Source organism: Neomonachus schauinslandi, chromosome 3 (genome assembly GCF_002201575.2).
Source record: "Neomonachus schauinslandi chromosome 3, ASM220157v2, whole genome shotgun sequence".
Classification (NCBI taxonomy): Eukaryota; Metazoa; Chordata; class Mammalia; order Carnivora; family Phocidae; genus Neomonachus; species Neomonachus schauinslandi.
In genome coordinates, this window is record NC_058405.1 from 119,648,716 (window position 1) to 119,676,187 (window position 27,472).

A 27,472-nucleotide genomic window follows, 5' to 3' on the forward strand; every position below is an offset into this window, starting at 1 on the left:
AAGAGCTCGCCTTAATTGACCATCATAAAAGGAATTAGAGACATTTATCCCACTGACATTATCTGATGTGAATGGTCCCCGGAATATAAAAACCCAAACAATTGGAAGGTGAAGTCCACTTTTGTAATTAACCTTGCATTGTTGAAATGGGGAGGGCTGGTTCTGCTGTGAATTTTATTATCACACTTGCTCCGTTCTTCTTTGTTACCAAAATTATTTTTTTTTTCTTTTAGGAATTTCTAGGGCAGAGCCTTGGCAGTAAAAGCCATAGTCCATGTGTTTTCTTGTTTGCTTATATGACAATTAGTGAACGAAGTAGTTTTTAGAATGCAGATGAAGGACTGAACATCTGCTAAGTTCAGAAATGTACAACCCTTCTTTTTCCATCAGCCCTGAGAGCATGGGACTTCTTGACCCAGCAACCAGTGATGGGCGAGTTATCTTCTTCTTACCCTGGCAGAAGATGACTATAGCCGGTACTACCGACACTCCAACTGATGTCACACACCATCCCATTCCTTCGGAAGAAGATATCAATTTCATTTTGAATGAAGTGCGTAACTACCTGAGTTGTGACGTTGAAGGTAACTGATGCATTCCTCCGAGTCTGTTTTCCTTCTTTTATACCTCCCAGCCCATCCCAGCTCTCACTGGTAACTGCCACATCCCTGGTGTGACTCCTCTTTCACACCGGGCCTGCTCAAACTCTTCTGTACTGACCACCTCTTCTGGAAGATTTATGGGGCCCAAATTATAAAACAATGGGAAGAAGTCGCCTTTGTTCCCCTCTACTTTCTGCATTCCCATGAAACTCGTACAATTCCTTTCTGATAGTTTCTAATGGCCGTACATGAGTCATGCATGAGCTCCAAACATGCATGCTCTCTGAGGAGAGAGTGAAATGTTTGCATCAAGATTTAATTTCTGGAGTTTAAGAAGATCTGATTTACAGATATAGGATATCCATAGGAAATAATCAAAGAAATGAGAGGATGGAGATATACAATCTAAGAAGCTTAGTGAGCTTTACTATATGAAAAGTAGAGTGTTGACAGTGGATTTAGCTAAGAAGGATAAGTATGCTTTTTTAAATTGAAAAAGCCAAAGTTGACGTCTTTTCCATGTTAACCTGGGCATACTGTACTTTTAGTTTATATGTCATAGTATTTTCTCTACTGTACATATATAACAAGTAGTTTTTACCCTGGCTAGTTTCAGAAGTTTTCCAACATTATCCTTCTGTATTTCCTGCCTCAGTTAATAGCCTCACCACCCAGTCATGCAAGCTAGAAATGGCGTGCTCATCTTTGGTGATCCTTCTCTTTCCACATCCAGTCCAGTTCCTGTCTATGCTCACTCTGAAGTATCACGTAAATCTCCTCTCACTTCATTGTCCTGGTCATACCTGCCTCACTTCTCACTCAGGCAGTTACACGGGCCTTCTAACTGGCTTCCAGAGGTCAGGCCCTGGTGCCCCCCGCGGTCTGACCCTTCCATCGGGACTCTCCTAAAACACAATTCTCATCATCACCTCCTCACTCAAGAATATCCCTTGGATGTCTCCTCATTGACTTTGGGAGAAATTCTAAATTATCTTGCATGGACTCCAAGGCTCGTCCCGACTTGGCTTTGCAGCTTTATAGTCCACCACTCCACCTTTATGCACTTTATAGTCTTGTCATTTCCAAATCAGTTCATTCATTTTCAACCACACGCTTTGTTTAGGATGAAACTTCGCTCTGGGATGCCCTTTCCCCCAACTTCTCATCTTGACAAAATCCTGTTTCTACTTCAGAAGCCCCCTATCCTTATCCTTTGTACTTCCATAGAACGTTGGTCTAGTGTATCACAACATTGTATTATAGGTAAGAGTCTAAGATATATTCTCACGTGGAGCTCCTGGAGGGTAAGCATTCTTTATTCAGCTACCAAGCTTATTGTCTATCTGGTATGCTACTCATTATTGTTTTGAACTAAAATGAATTAGTAATAGGCGCTTTCAGGGTTTTGGATGCGGGTAACAGTTTGAAAATCTTTCTATAGTAAGATAGAAATTTTAAGATTTTTGAAAAATAGTCTTCATCTATTTATATCAGGAATCTTCTATGATGTTGGCTTCAATGGAGGACATGCAGAGACACAATTTTCTTCTTGATGTGACTCACTAAAATCTATGAATCCTTTTTCCCTAAAGGATTTTTTGTCATCTTGTGATCACACATTTGCAAACAAACAAAACAAACTGCTTTAAAAAAATGGTCCCAGGGACTCTCCTAGTTTAATTGAAGGATCCATATTGTATAGTTGAGTTTCTTCTGATTTCAAGTAATGGATGTCATTTCATTTTGAGTAAAGTCTCTTTGGGTACCTGCATTAATGGTACAAATGTATGAACTACATGTAACTGAGATCTATGTGGCTAATGTTTATATTCTCTCTCATACACACCCTCACATAGAGTTATTTGGGAAATGGTCATGCCTTGTTTAATACCCGCATTTCAGTACTCAAAATGCAATGCGATTTTAGCTGGATACTTTTTTTTTTTTCTTTTGAAATCTAAGAGGACTTTCATCTGGATATGATTGTATTTTATGTGTGTGGTTTTTTTAAAGATTTTATTTATTTATTTGACAGAGAGAGACACAGCAAGAGAGGGAACACAAGCAGGGAGAGTGGGAGAGGGAGAAGCAGGCTTCCTGCGGAGCAGGGAGCCGGATGCAGAGCTCGATCCCAGGACCCTGGGATCATGACCTGAGCTGAAGATAGATGCTTAAGGACTGAGCCATCCAGGCGCCCCTGGATATGATTGTATTTTAGTGTATTGATTATTGTTAATGAATCCTGCTTCGTTTCACATTTGCCTGAGTAGCATATTTGTTAAAAGTGGGTTTATATTGGACCCTACGAGCAGGAAGTTTAGATTGTTGGAGCAAGAAGTAAAATTAATTCAAGAGCAGAGAGCTCTATGTTGACAGTTTCCAAATTCTTAAAGTTCAAATGCAGTAAGATGAGAAATCTAACTGCTTATACGTGCTGAGAGGCTGGATGTGCTGGAAACAGGTGTAGGTTCCAAAAGGCTGCTGTGCCCGTATCGTAGGTGGGGATTTCCACCAGTGAAATGAGCCTTGGGCTGTAGCAGAGACGGAAGCCTGCCACCCCTTCCTCACTTTTATTCTGCCTCTGAATGCGTAGGAGATTTAGCAATACCTGCTGGGACCGGGTTGGTCTGTAAAAGTCTTGTCAATTCCCATGCCTTTTGGTAGTCAGGTTAATTGGTAAAACTGACAAAGAGGTTTTTTTTGCCAATTTTGACTTTTGGTAAAAGTGGCCCAAATTCCTAGCTGAACACTATAAATCAGGCCTGTCTCCTAGCAGTCCAGGGACTCTTGGGATTAAGAATCCCCTGGGGCAGGGCACCTGGGTGGCTCAGTCGTTAAGCGTCTGCCTTCGGGTCAGGTCATGATCCCAGGGTCCTGGGATTGAGCCCCGCAAAGGGCTCCCTGCTCAGCGAGAAGCCTGCCTCTCCCTCTCCCACTCCCCCTGCTTGTGGTCCCTCTCTCGCTGTGTCTCTCTGTCAAATAAATAAATAAAATCTTAAAAAAAAAAAAAAAAGAATTCCCTGGGGAGCAAATATCTGGGGTAAAAGCAGAGGTGACAGTGCTTTCATATACTTCACTTATTTCCCAGTGCACACCGTCTGTCACACCTGTGCTACTTATCAGCTTGTTTTTTTTTAAAACAATTAATAATGATCCCTTATAGTTTTTTTTTTTTTTTCCCATGTGTGTTTCCAGTTGACCAAAGGCCTCATATTTGAGGAGTTCCCCTCAGTCTTGGTAGAATGCAGTTTGCTACTATATGTCTATATCTTAAAGTGGAGACGTTTAAATTTACATTTTTTCCTAGGAATTCTGGTGTAACCCGATTTCTCTTCCATTATGATGAAGTGTGGAGAGAAAGTCAGCTTCGAGCCCTACTCAGGTCTTTGACTGTAGGCTGGTGCTGCCCATCTTTCTGTCCTCCCCTTTGTCTGTAGTGGTTAATACATGCTTCGTTTTTTAAAACTCTACAATTACCGAGCACTTTTTAGGCTAGACACTCTATGGAGCATATTGCCTCTATCATCTCTTTGGTTCCTAATCACAACCTTACCAGGTATATTTTGCAGTTCCCATTTTATAGACATCGAGACTGAGGCCCCATGACTTTCAGCTTCTTGCCCGCAGTTTGTTCGCGTTGGAGTCAGGATGAGGACAAGTCAGTCTAGCTGCAGTACTTGTGCTTCTGAGTACCACACGGTACTCTAACTGGTAGTTCCAGGTTTTATGATGTGATTTTATATCCACCAGAGAGTGGATTAAGTCTCTCAATTCATTTCCTGGAAACTGCTAGACACTTGCAGAATGAGCATGACCTTTGCTCTGGACGGGCCTGATTTGGATTTGAATGTTAAACTGGAGGACGTTTCATATCTTATAACTAATCCCTTGGGCCAAGCAGTCTTCTCTGCAGATTTAAAAAAATAAAGTTTGTTTAGGTCCTAGAGCGATAGTTTTGAAATGTTTTGCATTCGCCAGGGTTGACATAATCATTTTAAAGGATTTATTAAATGGATGAATAAGTAAAATTCTGACAACAGTTTCTGAGCCTCCCCAAATGGCTATATCCTTAAGGAAGGGAAAAAAAAAAAAGTGTCAAATCTTAACACTCATGCTGTTCTCAGCAGCTGCCGCACTTCGGCAAAATGCGTCGGAACAATTCTGAAAAGCATTTTGCCTGTTGGGAATAAGACCATGTCTTCTTTTACGACTTAGAAAGCCTTCCATTCACAGGCTGAATTTTCTAGATTACTTGTTTGTTCTTTTCTGAAATGGGTAATTGATAGTTGTGTGGTGTGTATTGGGTTAGGAAGAAAAATGATCTTTTGAAAAATGTATCATTAAGTCTGCTGGGTAGAGGTTAATCAGAAGGAGGCAGTGGTGAAACTAAGCTATGACTTAAAGGGATTGAGAGAGACAGAAGATTTGCCAAGTGCTTTATCCATGTAGTTTTTCTGGAGTGTTTCTCTAGGCAGCGTCTTGAGTTGTACACAGGTTTTCACATATGCAATTAGTAGTGTTTATAGATTGCCTGTTATTCAATTAACAACCGAGCTGGCCATATCGACTCACTGCAGACCTGCCTTTTCGCTGCCAGAGATTGTACTAGGGTTATCAACTTACACAGGCTTGGATGTCCTCCAGCTGTTTAATTACAGTGTCACACACTTTGCTTTTTCTAGTTTCATTAGTTTATAAATGTAATATGGTATCTTATTTCTGTGATTAACACTTCATTTCAGCAGGTTAAACATGCTGGTAGAGAAGTATTGATTTCTGACACTATTTCCCTTGTGTTCATTTAGATATTTTCACATGTGTTTTATTGATTTTCTGAAAGTGGCAAACAGGAGAAAGAACACCCCAAAATGTATGGCTAAATAACTCATGTGAAGCAAACCCGCACATTTGGCTCTTAATTGTCACTTCCTGTGGGCGTCATTTTCTATTAATTTTTAAAACAAACACTTGTCTTGCCAAGGTGTTAAGAGTAGAAATATTCATTATAATTTGAAGCAATTACACAGCACTTAGTCTTGTCAACCAGCTGTGGAAAATGTCTATTCAACTTTACTATTTATATTTTACTCTTTATATATTGTATACACCAAAACCTGAATGAGTTATTTATTGGGATTGCAACAAAAATAATCCTTAAACATGATGGTAAAGGGAATATCTTTTTGAAAATATTGCCAAGTACTTTTATACACTGTGGAGGTGCTCACGTGGGTTTTTAAACATCTGGGCATTTGGCACTTAAATAGTCAACTGGGTGCCCTCTGGGTGAGCTATTCTAATAAGTGGTGTTTAATGAGGACTTTCCTCAACTCCCGTAATGGTGTTGTTTCCTGTCATCTTGTTTTATTAAAGCATTTATTTATATTAGAAGAGAATATCCAAATGTTTAAATATATAGTCATTAGATACTTTATACAAAGCCTGGGATATTGGCTCAGAAGCCCAAATATTATTGCTTTTGATTTTGTATTGTAGGCTGTTCTTGTTTGATAAAAAAGTTTAGAGAATGTTTTAATAGGCCACATCTTATATATTGATCACTATTCATGACCCCTACTTGATGTAAGATTTGGGGTTTTGAGAAATACTAGAATTGACATTGCTAAAGACTTTGAACATGGTGAGAAAAATGAAACAGTAATGAAACCTGGTTTAGCTATCCTGGCAGTATGAGAACCAGAGAAATCAAGATGAATTTTTGAGCTCTGAGGCATAAAAGCCTTGACTTGAGTGATTTTCTTCACATATTATACCTTGGAGAATTTAAAGTAGGTGATGGCCACCACCGACTCGTGGCTACAATGTGAATGATAGAAACGATTTCTCAGTAAGAACCTGAGGGTAGTAGTTAGTTTAGTAAATACTTCAGTATTTAATTTAGTAAAAGTTGGTACTTAATTTAGTACTTTTTAGTACTTAGTCTGGTAAAATATTTTTTATTTCTTTGAACTCATGAGCTTAGTAGGAGAAGAGGATATTTCAAAATGATAAATATGGAGCATCTTAGGACAGTGAAGTATTTGGGGGGGAAAGCATGCTAATCGCGGATCGTATTCTCATGAGCAAAGGGAATACAGCCAAATTTCACTGAAAAGGGTGCTCAATTAGAGATGTGGGTAAGGGGGCCTTAGTGGGAAGTATCCGGCTTGATCTACCAGGACAAGTGTGAGATCTACTGCTTGGGGATTTTTATTCTAGAGCTGCCTGGTGTAACATCATAGCCCGTGCATGTGCATATCATGTGGCTATTTCATTTTTAATTAGTTAAAATTAAATAAAATTTAGAATTCAGTTCCTCAGTCATATGAACCACATTTCAAGTGCTTCATAGGCTCGTGCAGCTAGCAGCGAGTGAATTGGGACGTGTAGAGGTAGAGTGTTTCCAGCACTGCAGAGAAGTCTATGGAACAGAGCTACTCTATGGAATCGAGATATATTTATATACACTTTTAGAGAAGGAAAGACTCGATTTGAGAGAGTCATTGAATTTGTATTTTTTTGTGTGATAAAATAAATGTGTTATCTTGTAAAAAAAAAAAAATCCTCCAGATATAAGAAGGCTCAAGAGGTGAGAAATTCCGTGATTCTGCAATTCTAAGGTACACGGTCCTTATTTCTCTTCACTCTGTCACCCTCCAAGTTGGCTTAATCCTGGGGTTGTTTCCAGCCAATGTGGCTGCAGCAGTTTCAGGCAGAATTAAGAGATAGCTTAACGATTCTCTATTCTGCTTACTGCTCTTGAATCTCTTTCTTCAAAGAACTTTAACTAGGGTTTGTTTAACAGTGTGCAAGGTTTCCACTGTGGGTGAATAGGTGATAAGGAGAGAAACATGTTAGTTCAGTTAGTTGCTGTCTTTTATACAAGAGGTTAGAATTCATGTTTTATGTGCTTAGCCATGCTCGGCCCTATGGACATAGATTATGCCTATGGCCCTGATCGGTCATTACTTAATTTCAGTGGTGGAGAGATACAAGCACTTTATCCCTCAGCAGGAAATAGCATTTTGAATAATCCACAAAAATCATTAGATCTTAAGGTTGGGAGAAAACTGATAGATAACCTGATCCAACCAGCCTCTGGTCTAATAATATAAAAATCCTGCAGACCATAAAGACTGACTCATATTTTAAATATGATTTAAAATTTGATTATCCTGACATGTGTCTTTTTAGATAAATTTAATCCCAACATTCATCTGATCTAATTCTGGGGTTAAAGAGCTGAATGCTAAACTATAAAATAAGTTTCCTAACACATTATAAACTCTTCCTGGTAGCGTTTTCTTTTCTTTTTTTGAGTATCAATTTCAAGAGTAAGGATTAAAAATGGTATCAGTATCCATAATGTTTTATTTAATATTCCTCTGTGAAGTTTCCAGAAATCTTGGATATTTTAGTTCGGTCTTTTTGTTTTAGACAACATAATTTTGCAGGTGTGTTTTTCTGCCTGTTATACCAGAAAAGGCAAAGCATTTGCCAGAGAGACTATTTTCATATGCTTCAGATTTACTCTGGGGAGTCTAATTTTCCATCAGATAATTTTAAAATCAGTCAGAGGGCTTTAAGAGTTGAAGCCAAATTCCTGATCAGTGTGGCTACCTAAGGAATTTCACAAACATGCTCGGCAGACTGTGGTGACCACAGTGACGTTCTGTGTGGTTGGCTAAGTTTTATTTTTGACTCAGAGGGCTATTTGAACTCTAATGGAAAATAGTGGTAATTTCCTAGTTAGGTTTTTTGTAAAGATTAAAACATTGCATGATTTGTGTGGACATTTCACGAGACTTTTGTGGAATTGCATGAAGCAAGAATTAACCCTCATTCCATGGAAGCCATCAGGATAAACTTAATTAAGAGAATACACATATCAGAAGGGCAGGTTTAGAAATGGAACCTTGCATTGAGACTCTGTAGGTCTCCAATTAACAAGACTGGAAGCCCTCGGCTTTCTGCACCAGCTTATGATGTTTCCTCTTCCTTTGCTTCTGATGTGGTGTTTAGATATGGATTTGATTAAACACCGCTGTAGACGTGTGTCATGTTAAGAGTGTGGCCCTCAAGGAGCTATATTAAAATATGCCAGATTTACCATAGGTGAATTTATCTTTACCAGAAATATATATATATATATATATTTTTTTTTTCATTTGAGGTCAAGATGGAGGGATGATCTGTCATTCAATATAGTTTTTTAGGGTCTTTCCCCCGTACTTGGTTAGACACCTTAAAAAAAAATTTTTTTTGACTATTCCAGCTATTTCAAGGAGTCTTTGTGACTCTTTCGATAGAGTCGGCTAGATATTTTCTAGATACTTTTCAGGTGGTGCCGTGTATAAACACAGGAGGTTCACCGTACAAGGGCACGCTCCCAAGGACTGAGTGGGATCTGACATCCACACTGTCCTCTGCTCACAAAACTGTGCTCCCCTGAATGAGATATTTTAATTTGGATGAAGTTTGGGCATGGTATGGGCTGGTGAGAGTCCTGATATTTATAAGTTACATGTAAAATATTTCCTTAATCTGCTGAGACTCGAAATGTGCTAATTTTTCCTTTTGTCTTGATTTTTTAAAAATTATGGTTAATTTTTATCATTTTGTCATTTTAACCGTTTTTAAGCATACAGTTCTGTGGCATTAAATACATTCACATTTTTGTGCAGCCGTCGCCACTGTCCATCTCCAGATCTTTTTTATTCTCCTCAACTCTGTACCCATTAAACACTAACCTCCCATACCCACCTCCCCTACCCCCTGGCAGTCACCATTCTGCTTACTGTCGCTATGAATTTAACGACGCTAGGTATCTCATATAAATGGAACCAGCCAATATTCGTCCTTTTGTGAATGATTTATTTTACTTAGGATAATGTCTTCAAGGTAGCATGTGTCAGAATTCCCTTACTTTTCAAAGCTGAATAATATTCCATTCTATGTATAGACCACATGTTGTTTAACCATTCATCTATTGGTGGTCACTTGGGTTACTTCCATATTTTGGCTGTTATGACTGATGCTGTTATGAACATGGAAGTGTACAATTTTTTGTGTGTGCTTTCAGTTCTTTGGGGTGTGTATGTACCCAGAATTGTCATTGCTAGATAATATGGTAATTATATGTTGAATTTTTTGAGGAACTGCCATACACTTATCAATAGTGGCTACATCATATTACTTTCCCATCAGCAGTGCATAAGGCTATCCCAGTTTCTCCACATCCTCACCAATGTCTGTGTTTTTCTGTTTTTTAGCTTTTTATAATAACCAGCCTAATGGATATGAAGGTGTATCTCATTGTGGTTTTCACTTGCATTTTTCCAATGGTTAGTGATATTGAGCACTATTTTATGTGCTTTTTGGCCATTTGTATATCTTTTTTGGAGAAATATCTCTTAAAAGCCTTTGCCCATTTTTCACTCAGGTTGTCTGTTTTAGTTATTGAGTTTTAAGAGTTCTTATATATTCTGGATACTAACTTCTTATCAGAGATATAATTTACAAATATTTTTTCCTACGGCATGGGTTGCCTTTTCATTCTGTTGATAATGTCTTTTGAAGCACAAAAGTTTTTAATTTTGTGAAGTCCATTTTATCTTTTTTTTATTATAATTATGTTATATTACCTATGTCTTTGGCATCATATTCAAGAAATCATTGCCAAACCCAATGACATGTAGGTTTTCCCCCATACTTCTTTTCTAAATGTTTTATAGTTTTAGCTTCTATGTATAGGTCTTTCATTCACTTTGAGATTATCCTTCTGCATGTGGATATCCAATTTTCCCATTGTCTTGATGTCCTAAAGATAGTGAACTTTTCATCAGTGAAGGTCATGGCTGGGAATCAGATGAAGGAGGTAACACCTGATCCCAAGTCATGGTCAGGGCAAACTTGCACTTACTCCTCTGTTATCCAGGGTTAGATTAATTGGTCTATGCAATTAAGTGCAGCAGGACCAGGTAAGCATTCACTTCCTCATCATCTGCATCATTTGGCAACTCTTGGGTTGGTGCATGTGGTCAGCTCCTTGTTGTGGAGAGTGGAGAAGAAAAGGACTAAGCCATTCCTGAAGCTGATCTGGTTAAAGAAGAGTAGATTCTGAAAACTCTGCCTTGGGTCTTGCCCTTGCCCTTGCGCCTCATGGTGCACCAGAACCACCACTAGGCTATTCTCCTTATCCGTTTTTAGGTCAGTAATGAGTGCTGTGCAACAGTTGTCCAATTCTACTGTAGAGTCCATCAATTCTTGGTATAGAGAGGTAATTGTATTCCGACAGAGTGTAAGAGAAATTTCATGGGATCTTCAATATTCAAAGACCTTCCATACACTGTAACAGAAATACGGTGTGCCTAAACTGGGAGGAACCAGTGTACCTATTTTTGAGGCAGTTATAAGGATAGTGGGATAAGGGGGGAAAAGAGATTGTCAGGAGTTGAAAGATAGTACATTTAGTGGGTAAGAATATGAACTTTATAATCAGGAAGAACTGGGTTCTTACGCTCTTCTAGCATCTATAAGATGTTTGCTTTGGGCTAGGTGGTTAAACTTTTTCAGGGTTTTTTTTTTGTTTTTTTTTCTCATTTCTATGTTGAGAATAATAATAACTGATGCTATGGGTCTTCGTGAAATTAAATGAGATGAAATGTGATGTCAAGTGCTTTGACAAGCCTAGGCCTACTATAAATGCTCAGTAAGAGGGTAGCATTGATGAGGGGAGAAAATCTCCTGTTACAGGCTTGTTTGTTTAGTAAGGATCTTTGTCCTTTCTGAGAAGAGAGAGCTAGGTATATTCTAGGTGGAAATGTAACAAGTCACGAATCTATCCCTTTGTCTTTGTTTTGTTTCTACTTTGTTGTTGTTGTTCCTTTCAAGTGTTCTAGATCCTTCCAGCTGAGGGTTAGTAACATGTGTTCCTTTTGTTTCCTCTTTTGGTAGGAATCAGTGTCAGTGATTTTCAGGTTATTTGCTTTTTGTGTGTGTGTGCAGATTATCTTTGTAACCAAATAATTCTTTGAGTTTTTGTTGTACTTATCCACTCACTTAGTTGTTATATTTAAGGGCTTCTTCTCTCTTTCAAAGCCTGTATTCATGTGTTCCTTTTCCTGAATTCTCTCCTGCTTATTAGCTATTTCAGAGTTTTATTGAAATATCTTTAGGTCATCCTCTTCACCCTTCCCATTGATTTTTCCCAGTGAGAAGAGGGGACGTCCTGGCAGCATGGAGTGGTATCCGTCCCCTTGTTACTGATCCCAAGTCTGCAGATACTCAGTCCATCTCCCGAAATCATGTCGTGGATATCAGTGAGAGTGGCCTCATCACTATAGCAGGTATGGCGTATCACCTTGTGTTTTGGGTGTGCTTTAGATAGGACCCTGAGTTACACTGTCACACCAGAATCTCTCTTGATGCTAATGAACGGAGAATTTTTTTGATGAGTCTGAGTAAAGTCTTACACATTGCTTTGCCATATTTGTTATAAACAACAGGTAAATTTTGTTATGAATCGGTTGGCAAATGGGTCATCATAAGAAAAATAAGGATGGTAACCTAATGAATTATTTATCAAATTATTTGTAGGTGGAAAGTGGACAACGTATCGATCTATGGCAGAAGATACCATAAATGCTGCTATCAAGGCTCACAATTTGAAAGCAGGACCAAGCAGAACAGTTGGGCTTTTCCTTCAAGGGGGCAAAGATTGGAGCCCCACACTCTACATTAGGCTTGTCCAGGATTATGGGCTTGAAAGTGAGGTGGGTGTGCATCATCCTATTCTTCACCTCATCTCACTGTTGGCCACAAACAGAATTGGCGACCAGGAGGCTTCCCTGATTTAGAATTTCCTTTTGCTGGGCTCGTTTCTGTCTGCATGCTGTGGAAGTGAACTAAGGAAAAAAGCTGATCAGACTTTTCTTCGGTTGCCTAAAAAGCAATGCACATACTAGTTTCTGTTTTAAAGTCTGGGGTTGGTTTGGTTTGTTCTCCGCAGACAGAGCATCATCCCACGTTCTTTCTGTCTCGAGGGTATGGAAGGCTGCTCTTCAGAAGTGACACTGGGGGCAGAGTGAAGCCGAAGCTTCATCAGTCACTGAAACACTGACACATGCATGGCAGAGTTAGTGCTGGCCTAAGCATTCAGAGCCCAAGTGGTTTCCTCCCACAAAATCAAAATCTAATACTCTCCTGGAACTATTAGTTACAGGCTATGAAAAACTGACAGGATAAGCGTGTGCATTTTTTGCTTCATGCCTGGATGGTATTGATATTCAAAGTACCTGCCTAATGCAGTTTTGTTTCCCTAGGTGGCACAGCATCTTGCCACCACCTATGGTGACAAGGCTTTTGAGGTGGCCAAAATGGCAAGTGTAACCGGAAAAAGGTGGCCCATTGTTGGCGTGCGTCTTGTGTCAGAATTTCCATACATTGAAGCCGAGGTATGTGAATGGCTATGTGGGAATTTCCTGTCTGCTGTGGGATGCTGGTCACCTGTTCATTTGTCATCATCTTGAAAAATTATATATGACTAAATGTTAATGCCCATTTGCCAGCCAGAGCCTTAAGCAAAATGTCTGCCCAGCCCAGATCCCTTCATTTATAAATTCAAATGTTAAATCTGAAGTGATATTGACAGTGGTAATGATGTTAATAGAAAATATCTATTTCTTCCTCCTCCAAAGAGTTAACCCAAGTCTTGTGACTTCTCAGTTGTTTACCTCTTTTGTAAATTTGTGACTTTTCAAGTTTATACTCGTTTGTGGGCCGTTGACACATCTTGGTTTGCACTTAACTTCCCAAAGATTGAAATTTTGTTTCTCATCAAGTTTCTACATTTTGTGAAACCAGAGACCACCCTAATATTTATTTATGATTCATTGTACTTTTAAAGCACGAGTGTCCAGTAAGCATTTGCTTGTTGATTGACCGCAAGCCTTCTGTCCTCTGGGTACTCTTGAGACAGAAAACTCTGGACAGCCTAAAGAGATGAGACTATACTTTTTTATACTCGTTCTTTGCCTACTTGGCCATGTAAATTAACATCCATGTGATGTATAAGCAAAGAGGTAAGTGATTACTGTGGATGGTAAATGGGAAACGATGCAGTGTGCATGTTTGTGCCAGGGTCAATTCAGGAAGAAAGCATCAACTCTTTTCCATTTTGTCCCAATTTACAAACCTTCTTTGGCAGACGGGCAGGGAACTTGTATGATGTCATTATTTGTCTCATGCCTGCTAGAAAACAAGAGTGTATAAAGAACAATGTCATTTTCCCTAAGTGTGAGTTTTTTTTTTAAGTGAAGTGTTATTTCTTCTTTAAAAAAAAAAAAGGCCCACGCTAATAATTTTGTTTTAATTTCAACTCAGGTGAAATATGGGATTAAGGAGTATGCCTGCACAGCAGTGGATATGATTTCACGGCGGACTCGCCTGGCCTTCCTAAATGTCCAGGCAGCAGAGGAAGCCCTACCCAGGATTGTTGAACTGATGGGCAGAGAACTGAATTGGGATGATTATAAAAAAGAGGTATTATATAGAAGTCTTTAAAACCACACTTCCTATTATAAACATGTCATGTCTTGGTCTGTTAGTAGAGGTTAGCATAGTTTTCAACGGGAACTTTTGATTTCTTGCCAGTTTCTGCGTGGAGGGGGTGTGTGTTTAATATTGCTAGACCTTAGGAAACTGGAAAGATATTTGGATTCCAAAATGTGTTGGTTGTTTCTGGAAAATACCTTATAGAAAAATACTCTTAAATTTGTGGTCATATTTCCTGAAAAAGTAGGATAATAATGATTGTGGGTAGAACCTTTTCTGGTTTTCATTGAGAACGCTTTTAGAATGTACTCTCTAGTGAAATTCACACTTGTGCAAATTTGCCGTTGGCAGGAAATAGTGGTTTTATTGCCTGACCACTAAATGCTTATTGATTTGTGTCATTTGGAATTTTATATTTATATCCAAATTTAAAAAAAGCCAATGATGCTCAGATGCCCACATTTACAGCCCTGGGCTTGTTGTAATAAACAGAAGATTTTCATGATTTTAATTAAATCAAATTGTTGTAATATGCAGAGACATTTTCGTGTATTTATAGGAAAAATACTTTCTGTGCACATTGGTTCCGTACTTCACCCCCCCCAGTCTTTCTTTTTTATTTATTTTATTTTATTTTATTTTTTTAAAGATTTTATTTATTTATTTGAGAGAGAGAGAATGAGAGACAGAGAGCACGAGAGGGAGGAGGGTCAGAGGGAGAAGCAGACCCCCCGCTGAGCAGGGAGCCTGATGCGGGACTCGATCCTGGGACTCCAGGATCATGACCTGAGCCGAAGGCAGTCGCTTAACCAACTGAGCCACCCAGGCGCCCCCAGTCTTTCTTTTTTAAAAGATTTTTTTTTAAGATTTTATTTATTTGACAGAGAGAGAGAGACAGTGAGAGAGGGAACACAAGCAGGGGGAGTGGGAGAGGGAGAAGCAGGCTTCCCGCAGAGCAGGGAGCCCGATGCGGGGCTCGATCCCAGGACCCCGGGATCATGACCTGAGCCGAAGGCAGATGCTTAACGACGGAGCCACCCAGGCGCCCCATCCCCCAGTCTTTCTTGAACCCATTCGATTGAAGCTTGTTTTTGCCACTTTGCTATAGTAGCTCTGACCATACTCACCAGTGGCTTCCATGTTGCTCAATACACTTGTCAGTTCTTGGTCCTCCTTTTACTCACTCACTTAGTGGCATTGACACAGTGGACTCCTCCCTCCTTCTTGAGCTACCTGGAATCCTCTCTGTCTTAATCTACTCGGGCTACTGTTACAGAATACCACAGTCTAGGTGGCTTAAACAGCAGGCCTTCGTTTCTCTCAATTCTGGAGGCTAGAAATCTGAGATGAGGGTGCCAGCATGGTTGGGTTCTGGTAAGAGGGCTCCTCCTGGCTTTCAGAGAGCTGCCTTCTTGCTGTGTCCTCATATGGAGGAGAGAGAGGGAGGAAGGGGGACCCCATTCTCAAGACTCATCTAAACCTAATGACCTCGCCAAAGCCCCGTCTCTAAATACCATCACATTGGGGGTTAGGGCTTCAACATATGGATTTTGGGGGGAACACTTCAGTCCGTAGCACCATCTGTTTGGGATGTGAACCACCACCAGCACTCACTACTACTACTACAACTCCTAACCTCTCTACGTCAAAAATAGCTATTCCACCTTTCGGTTCCTTAGGCATAAATCTTAATATCATCCTTGATCTGAATCCATCAGCAAACTGTATCATATTTATCTTCCAATAATGGCTTGAATTCAACCCCTTCTTAATATCACCCTGTTTCCAGCTACCAGCATTTCTTCCATGGTTTATTATAAAAGCTTCCCTCCCACAAGGCAGTGTTCTTACGTGATTCTATTAAAACATAAGCCAGATCATTGGATATGTCAGTCCAAATGAAGTTCAGAGGGGAGGTCTGAAGTAAAGATGTAAATTTGAGTTGGTATTTAAGCCATCACGCTGGATGAGCTCACATAGGGAGTTTGTATAGTTAGATAACAGCAAGTTGTTCAAACACAGCCCTGGAGCTCTCCAGAGTTTAAAAGTTGGGTAGATAAGGAAGACTCCCTGAGAAAGGCAAAGTGATAGCTAGCGAGGTTGGAGAAAGTGTGAGAAGACTGAAGAGAGAGTTGTTTCTCAGAAGGAGAGGAAGAAAATATTTCAAGAAGAGGAAAGTAATCTACTGTATCAAATGATGCTGATAGACTAGTAAGATGAGGACTGATAATTAACAATTACTTTGCTGAAACACCCTCTGTTTTACTCAGTGTAAGGCCAAAGTCATGACAGTGGTTTACAAGGTCTCTGTGATCTGGCCACCACCTTTCTGATCCCTCTGGACTTCCCATTCATTCACTCCCCACAAGTTGAGTTGCTCTTCCTTATTTAAGCCCTGCTGGTTCCTCTGCCTGGAATGGTCTTTCCTAAATACCCTCATGGCCTATCCCTTCACTTCCTATCCCTCTCCCTACCTCATTTTTCTCTTTGGCATCTGTTCCCATTTGATATACCATGTATTTAGTTGTTTGTTTATTTGTCATCTGCCTCTCATCCAGGAAATAAGCTTTCCAAAGGAGAGGACATGATCTGCTTTGTTTCTGTAACCTCAGTGCCAGCCATGATAGGCCCTAAATAAATAACTGTCCATGATGAATGGACATAACTGCGCATCTGTGTCCTATGTGGAAGGTGTAAGGAAGGATTGGGCATAGATCCTGCTGGTGTAGATTCCCAAAGGTGGTTACATATCAGAGTCACCTGGAAATGTAGGGAAAAGAACAGATTTTGAGGTGTGACTTTAGGCTATCAGATTCAGGGTCTTCAGGGGTGAAACCATGGCCCTACATTTAAAAAATTTTTCCTGTAGTAATTTTAATGCAATGTTTGTAGTGTACTGATAGCAGAAGTCACTGGCTGAAGAGGTCCTTAATCTGACCACAGTCTGTCAGAGGTAACCTTTACCCCCATTTTATAGTTGAGAACACAGGCTCAGGGAGTAAGTCCAGTCAGAGTTCAGACACTTAGTAAACTGTGGAACGGGGGCCGAAACCAGGTGCTCTGATTTCAGGGCATGCGCTTTCCCCACCTTGGCCTGGTGCCTCTGCTTTGGCAGGACTGGTTGTAGCTCTTCCAGTGTTGAGTTTTGATTTCATGGACTAAAGCCGCATACAGAGACAACCCAAGAGTGAAACTTGTTCCTTTGCTAATGCCAATCATTTTTTTTTTTTTGTTACCATATAGAAAGATTGGGGATAATGTGTTCCTGTAAAAATTATGGTTGGAAAGATTTGAATATGCAGGAAGATAGCTGGTGCCAGGAATTCAGGCTGTAGGAGGTAGGAAGGAAGAAGAAAATTCTGTAAACTGGCTGTGTTTGGCCCTCCTGAGGAAACTAGATTTAACTTCATTCAGTTCAAGTTTTATGAGTAGATTTGTGTGCTCAGAAATATTCTCCCATTCCCCTCAACAAAGTAAGAGAAATAAAAGACCTAAAGTTATTATCTAGTATCTGAGCTGTAGGAGTATTAATGAGACCTGTGGACAGTCTAGAGAGAACAAAGGAGAAGGAAAAAAAGAATTAAAGGTTAGATAGCTGGACTTCTGAGAAAAGGTTAAAAGCATTGGGATTATTTAACCTGCAAAAGTGAAAGCAGAACAAGGTGATAAATAACTCTCTGTAGATGAATTGTGGTTGTTTTTACCAGTCAATACTTAATGAGTGACTTGTATACTGAGCATTATACCAAATATTTTAGGGGAATAATAAATAGCTCATAGTTTCAAGGATCTTGAAATCTAATTGAGTGGTTACAACCGACTATATACCTCAGAAATGTATGTCTCTTTTCAAAATCGAGAGAAAGATTTAGAGAACAGCTACTCAAGATCGAATCCAACCGCATTGGAAGAACTGATTAGGGAAGAAGACATTGTCTAGGGGAACTGGGGATTGATAGAGGAGTTGGTGAGGACATTTAGAGAATGGGACATTGCCAAATTGTGCTCCGCAAGGTGTAAATCAAAAGACGACTACATGGACAGAAGAATTTGGGAAATTCTGAGTTCAACAAACGAAACCATTTTCTTTAGCACAGATGATTTGGTGCCTTTCGAATGCCTATGTGCATTGTCAGTTTCCAAAAGGGAACTTATTCAGAGACGGACCCACCTCTCTGTCTTTGGAAAGACTGGAAGGAGGGAGACTAGTACTACTCAGGATGCATGTTGGAAAATGCTGCCATAGCATTTTACCTTCAGATAAACATAGCATTATACCTTCAGATAAAACATACATTTCCTTGAGAGACTTTAAAGAGAAGACCACTTAAGTCAATTGAGAGAGGCTCACCAAAAGAAATTCTTTTAAAATTGATTCTTATGAGGAGGAAAAAGGGGCAGCAAGTGAAGAAATGGGACTGTGACTCAGAACAAAGCCAGCCGATAAACACCATATTTAAAATAGATGGAAGACAAGTGCTCCATAATGAAAGGGTATCCTGGACTAATGTGGATGTAGGAATAGAATAGTGTCAGGAGTTGACTAAAGGTTGGGGAAAAAATGCTAAGGACACCAAAAATAAATTTTAAAAAAACTAAAAAGAATACATGTAAGGCTTAACCTAGATCATTGCTTAAAGTGACTGGCACCATATTTTTGAATGCTGGAGAAAAGGAAGAACAATTCAACTCAGAGTTTAATACCAAATTTCTTTCCTTCTTTTGTGTCAAGGAGAACGGTTTTCAGTGTGAAAAGAGCAAAATAAATATTGGTAAGAGGAAATAGATATTCAAATAGGAGACTGCTCTAAATGAGTTTATATGCCAGCCCAGAAAAATGATATCTTCGGGTACTCAGAGAATTTGCAGATGGGATTATTTAACTACCGTTGAGCTTTAAAATATTGTGGCAAATAAGAACAGAACCAGAAGACAGAAGGTGGGCAAATGTAGTACAAAATTCCAAAAAGGGAAAGGAAGGAAAAAGACGGTTTGTAAGCTGTAAGCCAGCAGGAGAGTGCCATGAAAAACTAAGAAAGACAATGTCCTCAACAATAGTTACTATCTGCTGAGGCTGTGGACAGTGGCAAGTGTCAGAGTAACTGTTCAGAGAGCTTGTTTCTTCTCGTGACCATGTAACTTCCACCCAACTCTCAGCATCCTTGTGACAAAGCTTCAGAGTAGCTAATCCCATGATGTCTGTCAATGACCGTGTGTGCCATCTTTAATTGCTTTGTCACCAAACCACAAGGATTGGGTTTTCTAGATTTGGTTAGACGATACTGGGTGAGAATATTCTGCAGGAAAAAGAAACGAAATATTAAAACAGGCGACGTGAGTGAATCTCAGAATTATTGTGCCGTGTGAAAGCAGTCAGACACAAAACACTACATACTATATGGACCCTTTTATGTGAAACTCGAGAAAAGGCAAAAACACTCTGGAGACAAAAAGCAGATCAGTGATGGCCTGAGGCTAGCAGATCAACTGAAAAAAAGGGCCCGAGGAAGCTTCTTAGGATGATAGAAATGTTCTATATCTAGATCGTGGTAGAGTATACATCAAACTGCGTATCTAAAATAGGTGCATTTTATTGAATATAAATTATACTTCAGTAAAACTGGAAGAAATAAAAAATTGTGCTGGTCAGAAAAGTGAGAAAGGAAAAAAAAGGAGAAAAAAAATCAATAATTCTTTCCATAAATCTTTGAACTTTGTGTATGCCTGTGTTTTAGGAGGAACTTGAAACAGCCAGGAAGTTTCTGTATTATGAAATGGGCTATAAATCTCGATCAGAACAGTTAACAGATCACTCTGAAATTAGCCTCCTGCCTTCCGACATCGACAGGTACTTCTAATAAGTTTCCATATTTCTCTGTTTTGACTTGACCCACGTAGGTATATTTTTCCAATGTTCAATGTTGTGTTCCAGGTACAAGAAGAGATTTCATAAGTTTGATGCAGACCAAAAGGGCTTTATTACCATTGTTGATGTTCAGCGTGTATTAGAGGTAATCTTTTTTTGGTTCAATATCTTTGCTAGCAGAAAAACATAAAAACTCGATGAGATCATTTTTCTGCATCTAATGCTTTCTATAAGTAACTTTCTCCTGTAATTTTTGAAAGGTTGGTAGCATTAATAAAAGGGTATGCATCATTTTTAATTAAACCTTATTATTTTGTGCTTTCCTTATATTTAGAGTATCAACATCCAAATGGATGAGAATACACTACATGAAATTCTGAATGAAGTAGATTTGAACAAAAATGGACAGGTTGAACTCAATGAGTTTTTGCAGGTGAGCTGTGGTGAGGGGAAACACGTGTATTTGCTTTTTATCTTTTGGTTGTGAATGACTGTTCGAGAATGGATTCTTAAGGCCACATGGTTGTCACTTCATTCTGAAAAAAAGAAGGCTTGAAGCCAGCAAGAGTTGCCTCTGTCTGCCCTCAAGGATCAGGCTCTTCATGGTGCATGTTCTTTTCTCTTTCTTTCTTTCTTTCTTGTTTTTTTTTTTTTTTTTCTTCTAAGACATTCTGTTGTGTTGGGCAATTTAGATGAAATCCAAGTTAATTATGGCTTAAAGGGCTGAATAAGAAGTATGCTTTTTAGAGAAATAGGCCATGGACTACCACTGCCAGACTATGCTTTCTCTGCTTCAAAAGACGCACACCCATATTTCTAATGTGGAAAGTAATTCTTTTTTATGAAGTTAAAAAAAAATCCTAGTTGTACTGATTTGACGGTATTTACTAGAGACTCTGAAATGTAATTATAATATTCTTACATCATAAAGAACCTGAAAAGCAAAAGAAAGGAAACCTGTATTTTGGGGTCAAGACCCTATAATTCAAGCATTTCTACTTCCATTGTTCCACTTTCCCAAGGCTCACTTGTTTCATTGTAACCGTGAAGGGTGTAAATTCTGTTATTCCAACTTCAAACTGGAATCTGCACATCATTCCTTAAAAGTTCCTTAAAAGAAAGAAATTTAATAAACCCATGTGTTATTTGCAGCCGTCCATAGGACTCTGATCATATGAAGAATGTATTGGTTTCCAAGCGGCCAGGTTTTTTCCGCAGTGCTTTTTGGGCAGGTATTTCAAATGAATGCCAGGTCTTGCTTGCACCCTGGCAATGATGAATGCTGAACATGAAATAAATTAATGCTGGGGATTTTGGTCAATGTGAGCCCTTTCTTCACTGTGTCAAGTTAAACAAACAATATCAAGGCAAAGGAAATGGTAATTGTCTCTCTGGAGATGAGCTCTAGATAAGAGCATTGTTGAATCTAAATGCAGAAAATTTTCACAGGTTGTGTCCAGCATTACAAAAAAGAATGTTTAGTTCTTTAGCTTACTGTTTAACTAAGTGCACATTTGAAATGGAGTTTAAAATATATGCTGGGAAATTAGAAACCATTTAATAATTTTTTTTTTTTTGGTCTAGCTTTTTCTCGAGAATATTTTATTGTTTGTCTCAGAATTTTAAAAAACTTTTCTTAAAAGAAATAGCTTAGGCTTCATTTCCTGCATTTTGTAAATAAACAACAGCATTTAGGGTTGAAAGACCTGGAGTTTTAGAAACAATAGGAATCTAATTTTATGGATATGCTATGTGGTTTGGGTTTTAAGTCATTTTCTTGAGTGCAATAGAATTAAACACATAAAAAATAATTTAAACCATCTGCAGGTTTCCTTGTAGAGTTTTTCAATAATTATTTCTTGTCCACTTCTAAATGAAAGAGACTATTCATGCTTCTACTAAGTACAAATACACAGTGTAATTTTCAACTTAAAAAATGCTGACCGTATTTCTCATGAAATATATTCACACCCAAATGTTGTTGTTGTTGTTTTCTCGTAATATGGTTTCAAGATACTTGTAATGTTTAAAGAAAACTGAATTTTTAAAGGTTGGTACATCATATAATGTTTATGGATCAAGAAGAAACTCTAGCTCTATCAGTTTTGTTAGCTCCGATAAACTTAGAAGGTCTTAATGGAACCATAGACATAACAATAAACAATAAATTGTTCTGTCTTTAGATGTCAGCATTCTTTATGTTACACCGTTTGTCAGATGTAAAGTATGTTTTTCAGGGTTGGGTTTTTTTTTGAATAAAATATTTTTCTTTTCTGAACATAAAGAGCCCATGTTTATCCCATTAAACACCTTTTTGAATATAGATCTGTTTTTTTCACTAATCATCATGGAAGGATCACTACAGATATTGCATGGTTACATGACTTTATTTTTAGGTTTGGGCTCTAATGACACTCTGTGTGTAGAAGTCCATCTTTAATAAGCAATGGCTTGTGAAACAGCTCTTAATAAGGTCATGAAATTCTGATCCAGCCCCTTGGCAGATGCCTCTGACTCATATTCAGAGTCATTTTTAAGAAATGTATCTCTGAAGGCTAAAGAGTATAACCCTAAAAATATTTTGAGAATTTTTCCTGATGAATGGCTAAGTCAGTTCTTTTTCAAATAAATAAATACAAACGATTGGGGAAGTGAGATCAAGAAAAGCAAATAGTTAAAACCACATCAACTTGAGAAAGAAAAAAAAAAAATCCCCATGCTCATAATTGCAAAGGGCCTTCCAGATTAAAGGCCTTTGCCCGCTGACTGCATGTAATTTCAAGACTAATTCTGATTTTATCCATTGGATAAAAATGAATTAACTAAAATCTGGGCTGTGGAGTGCTTTTAATTCTTAAGGTAGATCTCTGGGTCCATTTCAAGGACTTAAATATAAATTACTTTAAAAAGTCTTTAAGGAATTTGGATTTAAGGGACTTGAAGTTGTCAAGTACAGTAACACTAAAAAAGAGTAGTTAAATATAGGTTATGGTTTGTCTTTGTTCAATCCCTGAGATTCCTTTTTCAGATTTTTAAATGATATTAAAGTTCCAATATTTGAGTTGCTCAAAAAGATATGTGCCCTGAGCACATGAAAGAGGCAAAAAATGATGCATTCAATTTGCTTTTAAAAAGCAGGCTGATTTGCTAGGTAGGTATAGTTTTGGCAGCCCTGAAATACCTGCCCCTTTCCTCCTTTTTGAAATGTTCAAAAATTGTATTCTTCTTATTGGCGCTGTAATACCTGCTATGGTTTTTGATGGAGCACTTAATCGCATCTGCCTGCTGCAGAGGTAACCATTAAAATGCGGTGAAAAAGGGAGGAAGCATGCCTGCCTTCTGACTCTTGTTGCCTGTTTTCTCTTGAAGCTGATGAGTGCTATTCAGAAAGGAAGGGTGTCTGGAAGCCGGCTCGCAATACTGATGAAAACTGCTGAAGAGAACCTCGACAGAAGAGTCCCCATTCCAGTGGACCGAAGTTGTGGAGGATTGTGAGTCTGGGCAGTAAATCCACGGCCAGCAGACATAGGAACAACAAATCATCATGTAACAACCAGAGATGACTTACACCACTCCAAAATAGTGGCCATGGATAGCTGCCTTTGTTAACACTGGGAAGCATTCCAAAGCTTTAGGACGTTGATGTATACCCTTTATTTGTATTTGCCATTCAATCTAGCTTCTAAAGAGTATATTTTATCTTTTTTCTCACTTTCAATGCACACTGATTTAATGCTTTGCATCCATTTTGTAACCTGTTAGACTGGACACACTCCCTTTTTGTGCGTCTCTTCATTTATTCTGAATCACTCCTAGGGACAGAGCATTTTGGCCGAAATTGAAAAGAAGCTGGAAAAATTTCTCGTGACGTGCACAAAGCTCTGGACATTAAGATTGTAGATAGGATTTGCTCCTAACAGAAACTGAGCAGGGAGTGACCTATAGAAATGATAGTGTTTCTGGAGACCTCTCAGATCCTTCTTCCCTGAGATGGATTGCCTTCCCCATCCAAACAATACCATGCAGTTTTATATCTAGGGTATGACTGGCAAAACTGGAGAGGGAAGACAAAGTTTAGATCTGGTTATAGGAGCGAGTCTCAAAGAGAAACTCTGAACGCTTCCAGAATCACAGGTGTAAGATAAGGATAGCATTGACATTTGCTGGAAGTTACACTGATAGTTTCATCTCAGCAATTCGGTTTTTTTCCCCAGTCACTGCTGGTTTTTCTTTGACTATTATAGTTGCCAGGAAGATCCTTGCTTTCATATTTTAAAACCAGCGTTTAAGTGGCAAGTTGGATGTAATGGGATGAGACTAAATTTCTCAAATCCTTACAGTAGTAATAAATCCTTTTAATAAGGATTAAAAATCTGTGTGTGTATGTCCACATGCGATGGCACGATTTTCAGTCCCCAAATCCTAAACTGTGGCGCATGTGCTGTTGTCAAACGTGGCCTCTTTGGCTTAGTTTATTGCATCATTTTGGGGGAGTAATTTCAAACGGAGAGTAAAAGAGGATCGAAGTAACCTTTACTTAACTTTAATTATAATTATTTGTAAAAAGGCACAACGCTGCAATAGTCAAGGTCATTTGGGTTGCTTAAAGCCTTTCTCCTTCGCGACTCCGTGGGAAGTTCTCAACCACAGAGAAAAAGAAAAGAAAAAATCACGCACAACACACACCCACACACAGACCCTTCTCCCACCACACACACAGAGAGACACAAAACAAAAACAAAAATGAATCTGATTGAATTTAACAAATAATACATGGAATTTAAAGGGCCAATTTGGTATGCTTTTGCAATACTTTGCTAGCATTTTAACCAATCATCTGAATATTTATCCACTGTGCTTCCTCTTGTGAGGTTAACTACCTGCTTTTTTATTTTCTAAGGTCAGGTTGTGTATGTAATAGGAGATATAACCCTGTATTTAATGGCAGGCTTTAATTGCACAGACTTGAGAGCTTAGTTGTTTTTTTTAACTGGTACATAAAACACTTTTGTGCTGTTATTTCTATTTACGTGAGCATTGTAGAATATCTTTCTGCCTCATTCAAGTGGGGTATGAGCCTGGATGTCATAATGTAAACACTGGAGGTTCACAAACCACCTAAACCCCCGCCCCACTTCAAAACATTCACTTGTTTTTAAATGAAGTTTAGACTTGCCACTTCCTAAAGGAAAAACCTCAAATGGAGCAAGGGATGCTCCCAGGTATCACTGTGAACGTTTTTCTTCCAAACATGTGAACATTTTACACTGCCTTAAAAAAATATATATTGGAAGCATGTGGCTTTGTAATTTAGTGTTTTTCTATCAAGACGATAAGTTTCACTGTTTAGAACCCGGTGACCCTTGATAGAAAAGCTGTCCTTTAAAACACCGCAGATGACGTACCACAATATAGTACATTTGTGCTCTCTCTCTTTCTCTCTTTCTAGTTAGATCAAGATAGCGAGAACTTGTGCCCTCCCTGAACCCTGAACCCATTACAGTAGGGACCGGCTTTATAGGCTGACTGGCCTGGGCAGAGCTGTATTTGTACAACAGGCCTGGTTTGTGCACGCTTTGCTATGAGTGAAGTTCCCTTAAGAACAAAGAAAAGCGCACTTTGCTTCCTTTGAGCATCTCTGCTTTTGCTGAAAATCTGCTAATTCTAAAACATACGCTCCTTCACCAATCCCAGAGACTCATCTTGGAAGTGAGCTGGTTCCAAGTCTAGTGTGAATAAAGCACCCCCGCATTTTTGTGTGAGTTCTTAATTAAACCTGCACAGCTTCTGTACCTGATTTCAGAAAAGGGGAAGGGAAATGGAGGGATTAGCCCCTTCAAAACCTATTCCAAGCAGGAGAGAATTTTTCTTTTCTTTTTGTACAAATGTGATACTATGATTCTGTGTGGATGGGGATGAGGGGTGCAGAGATTGTCTTTATCATCCGGTGATTTATTTCAAGAGCCTTTAAGGGGATTCAGGTGAAGGAACCCCCATCTGTGGTGAAGAGCTGGATGCTCCTTTAAATAGCCCTATACCACAGTCCTAACAATAGTGACAATGCTGGATTATTGGTTAAGCCAAGGTTGTCTGCCTCATAGCCCTCATGCTGTTTGCAATATTCTTGCTTTCAATCAATTTATACTACGTGTAACTTTAGGATTTCTTCTATTAAATGCATGCTCCCTATTCTGCTTTAGTTTTTAGCTTTCTTTTGTCTTTTCCAAAATATTATGTAACTTAGTCTTTTGTACAACAACAAAAATTTCATTGTGACTTTTACTGAACATACTGTAAGGATGATCATTGATCTTATTTCCTTTTTTATGCGTAAAGATTTTTGGCATATGAATGTAATAATATTGAAGTCAGTGATGCTCTAACTTGCACTGTTTTGCATTATGTCAACCCTTTTCAGGGAATAAAAAAGCCCTACTGTGTTTTTAAAGACTATCAAGTACAAGCCGTGCTGGAGTGGATATGTGCACTGCATGCCTTCATATGTGGTGCTTTCATGTATTGTGTTGGGTTATTGTTCTAGATGGGACTGTTAAATACTGTGTTTGAGGCTGGGTTGTCATTTTTATAACTGTCTTGGTGTTTTATCGCCATTATTTATTACTTTTGATATACAGAATGAGCTGCATGCATTTATAGAGCAATAAGAAGATGTATTTAATGTGCCTTGTTTTTAACTGAATAAGAACTGAAAGCACGAATCAATAAAGCTGATTAAAATGGTCCAGTTGCTGGCATTTTTACGTTACTTACAGTCAGAGAAATAACTTTGATTACTGTTGAAGTTTAAAAAAAGTTTGATAATATTTCCACAAACTATTTTTTTAATGGCCCTTACCCATGAATTCTTCTGGCTTGTAATTTTGTAATTTTATCTCAAAAGTGAATCTCTGCATAGACAGATGTAATTTTATGAGACTGCCAGAATTATTTGTATTAATTTGTTGCTGGAGCCTTTAGGGCACGACTTCTGTATTTGTGCAGTCCTATTCTAAAATTATATTCATCCTGTTACAACTCTGTTGAATTCTTTTTTTTCTTTCCTTTTTTTTTTTTTTCCCCTTGGTCAACCAGAGCTTTTCAGCCTGAGTGTTGCCAGGCACACTGATGAATTTTATCATAACTAAAATCAATAGAAATGAATGGGAAAGATTACATAATCCATTTTGATCATCTTACATGTCAAGTTAGTGCAGGGTTGCCAAGTGTTGATAAATGCTCTGACAGAAAAAATGCTATATATTTTCATTGTCAGTAAATCAGCAAAGCTGTTATCAGTTTTAACACAAATTTTATAATGCCCATGTTTTTTTATAGGTTTTAATTTACACATGTATATGGGGCATATTCTCCATTTGTGGTTTAGATGTGCGGCCTCCTGGTTTTACATGCTCAAAGGCATGTGTGAGTTTCTGAAGGTTCTTTGAAATTG

The 27,472-nt window shown here is 38.6% G+C and overlaps 1 protein-coding gene across 1 annotated transcript in view; it reads left to right on the forward strand.

The window, feature by feature from the left end:
- GPD2 (glycerol-3-phosphate dehydrogenase 2) overlaps nt 1–26,764 on the forward strand; it is a 139,365-nt gene extending 112,601 nt beyond the window's left edge. The window contains exons 9-17 of the mRNA XM_021703376.2: nt 391–584; nt 11,816–11,950; nt 12,201–12,376; nt 12,926–13,057; nt 13,986–14,144; nt 19,892–20,004; nt 20,089–20,167; nt 20,357–20,455; nt 23,392–26,764. Coding sequence (XP_021559051.1) covers nt 391–584; nt 11,816–11,950; nt 12,201–12,376; nt 12,926–13,057; nt 13,986–14,144; nt 19,892–20,004; nt 20,089–20,167; nt 20,357–20,455; nt 23,392–23,517 — 1,213 coding nt within the window. The 3' untranslated portion in view covers nt 23,518–26,764. The remainder of the gene's footprint in view (nt 1–390; nt 585–11,815; nt 11,951–12,200; nt 12,377–12,925; nt 13,058–13,985; nt 14,145–19,891; nt 20,005–20,088; nt 20,168–20,356; nt 20,456–23,391) is intronic.
- Nucleotides 26,765–27,472: the final 708 nt, after the last annotated feature.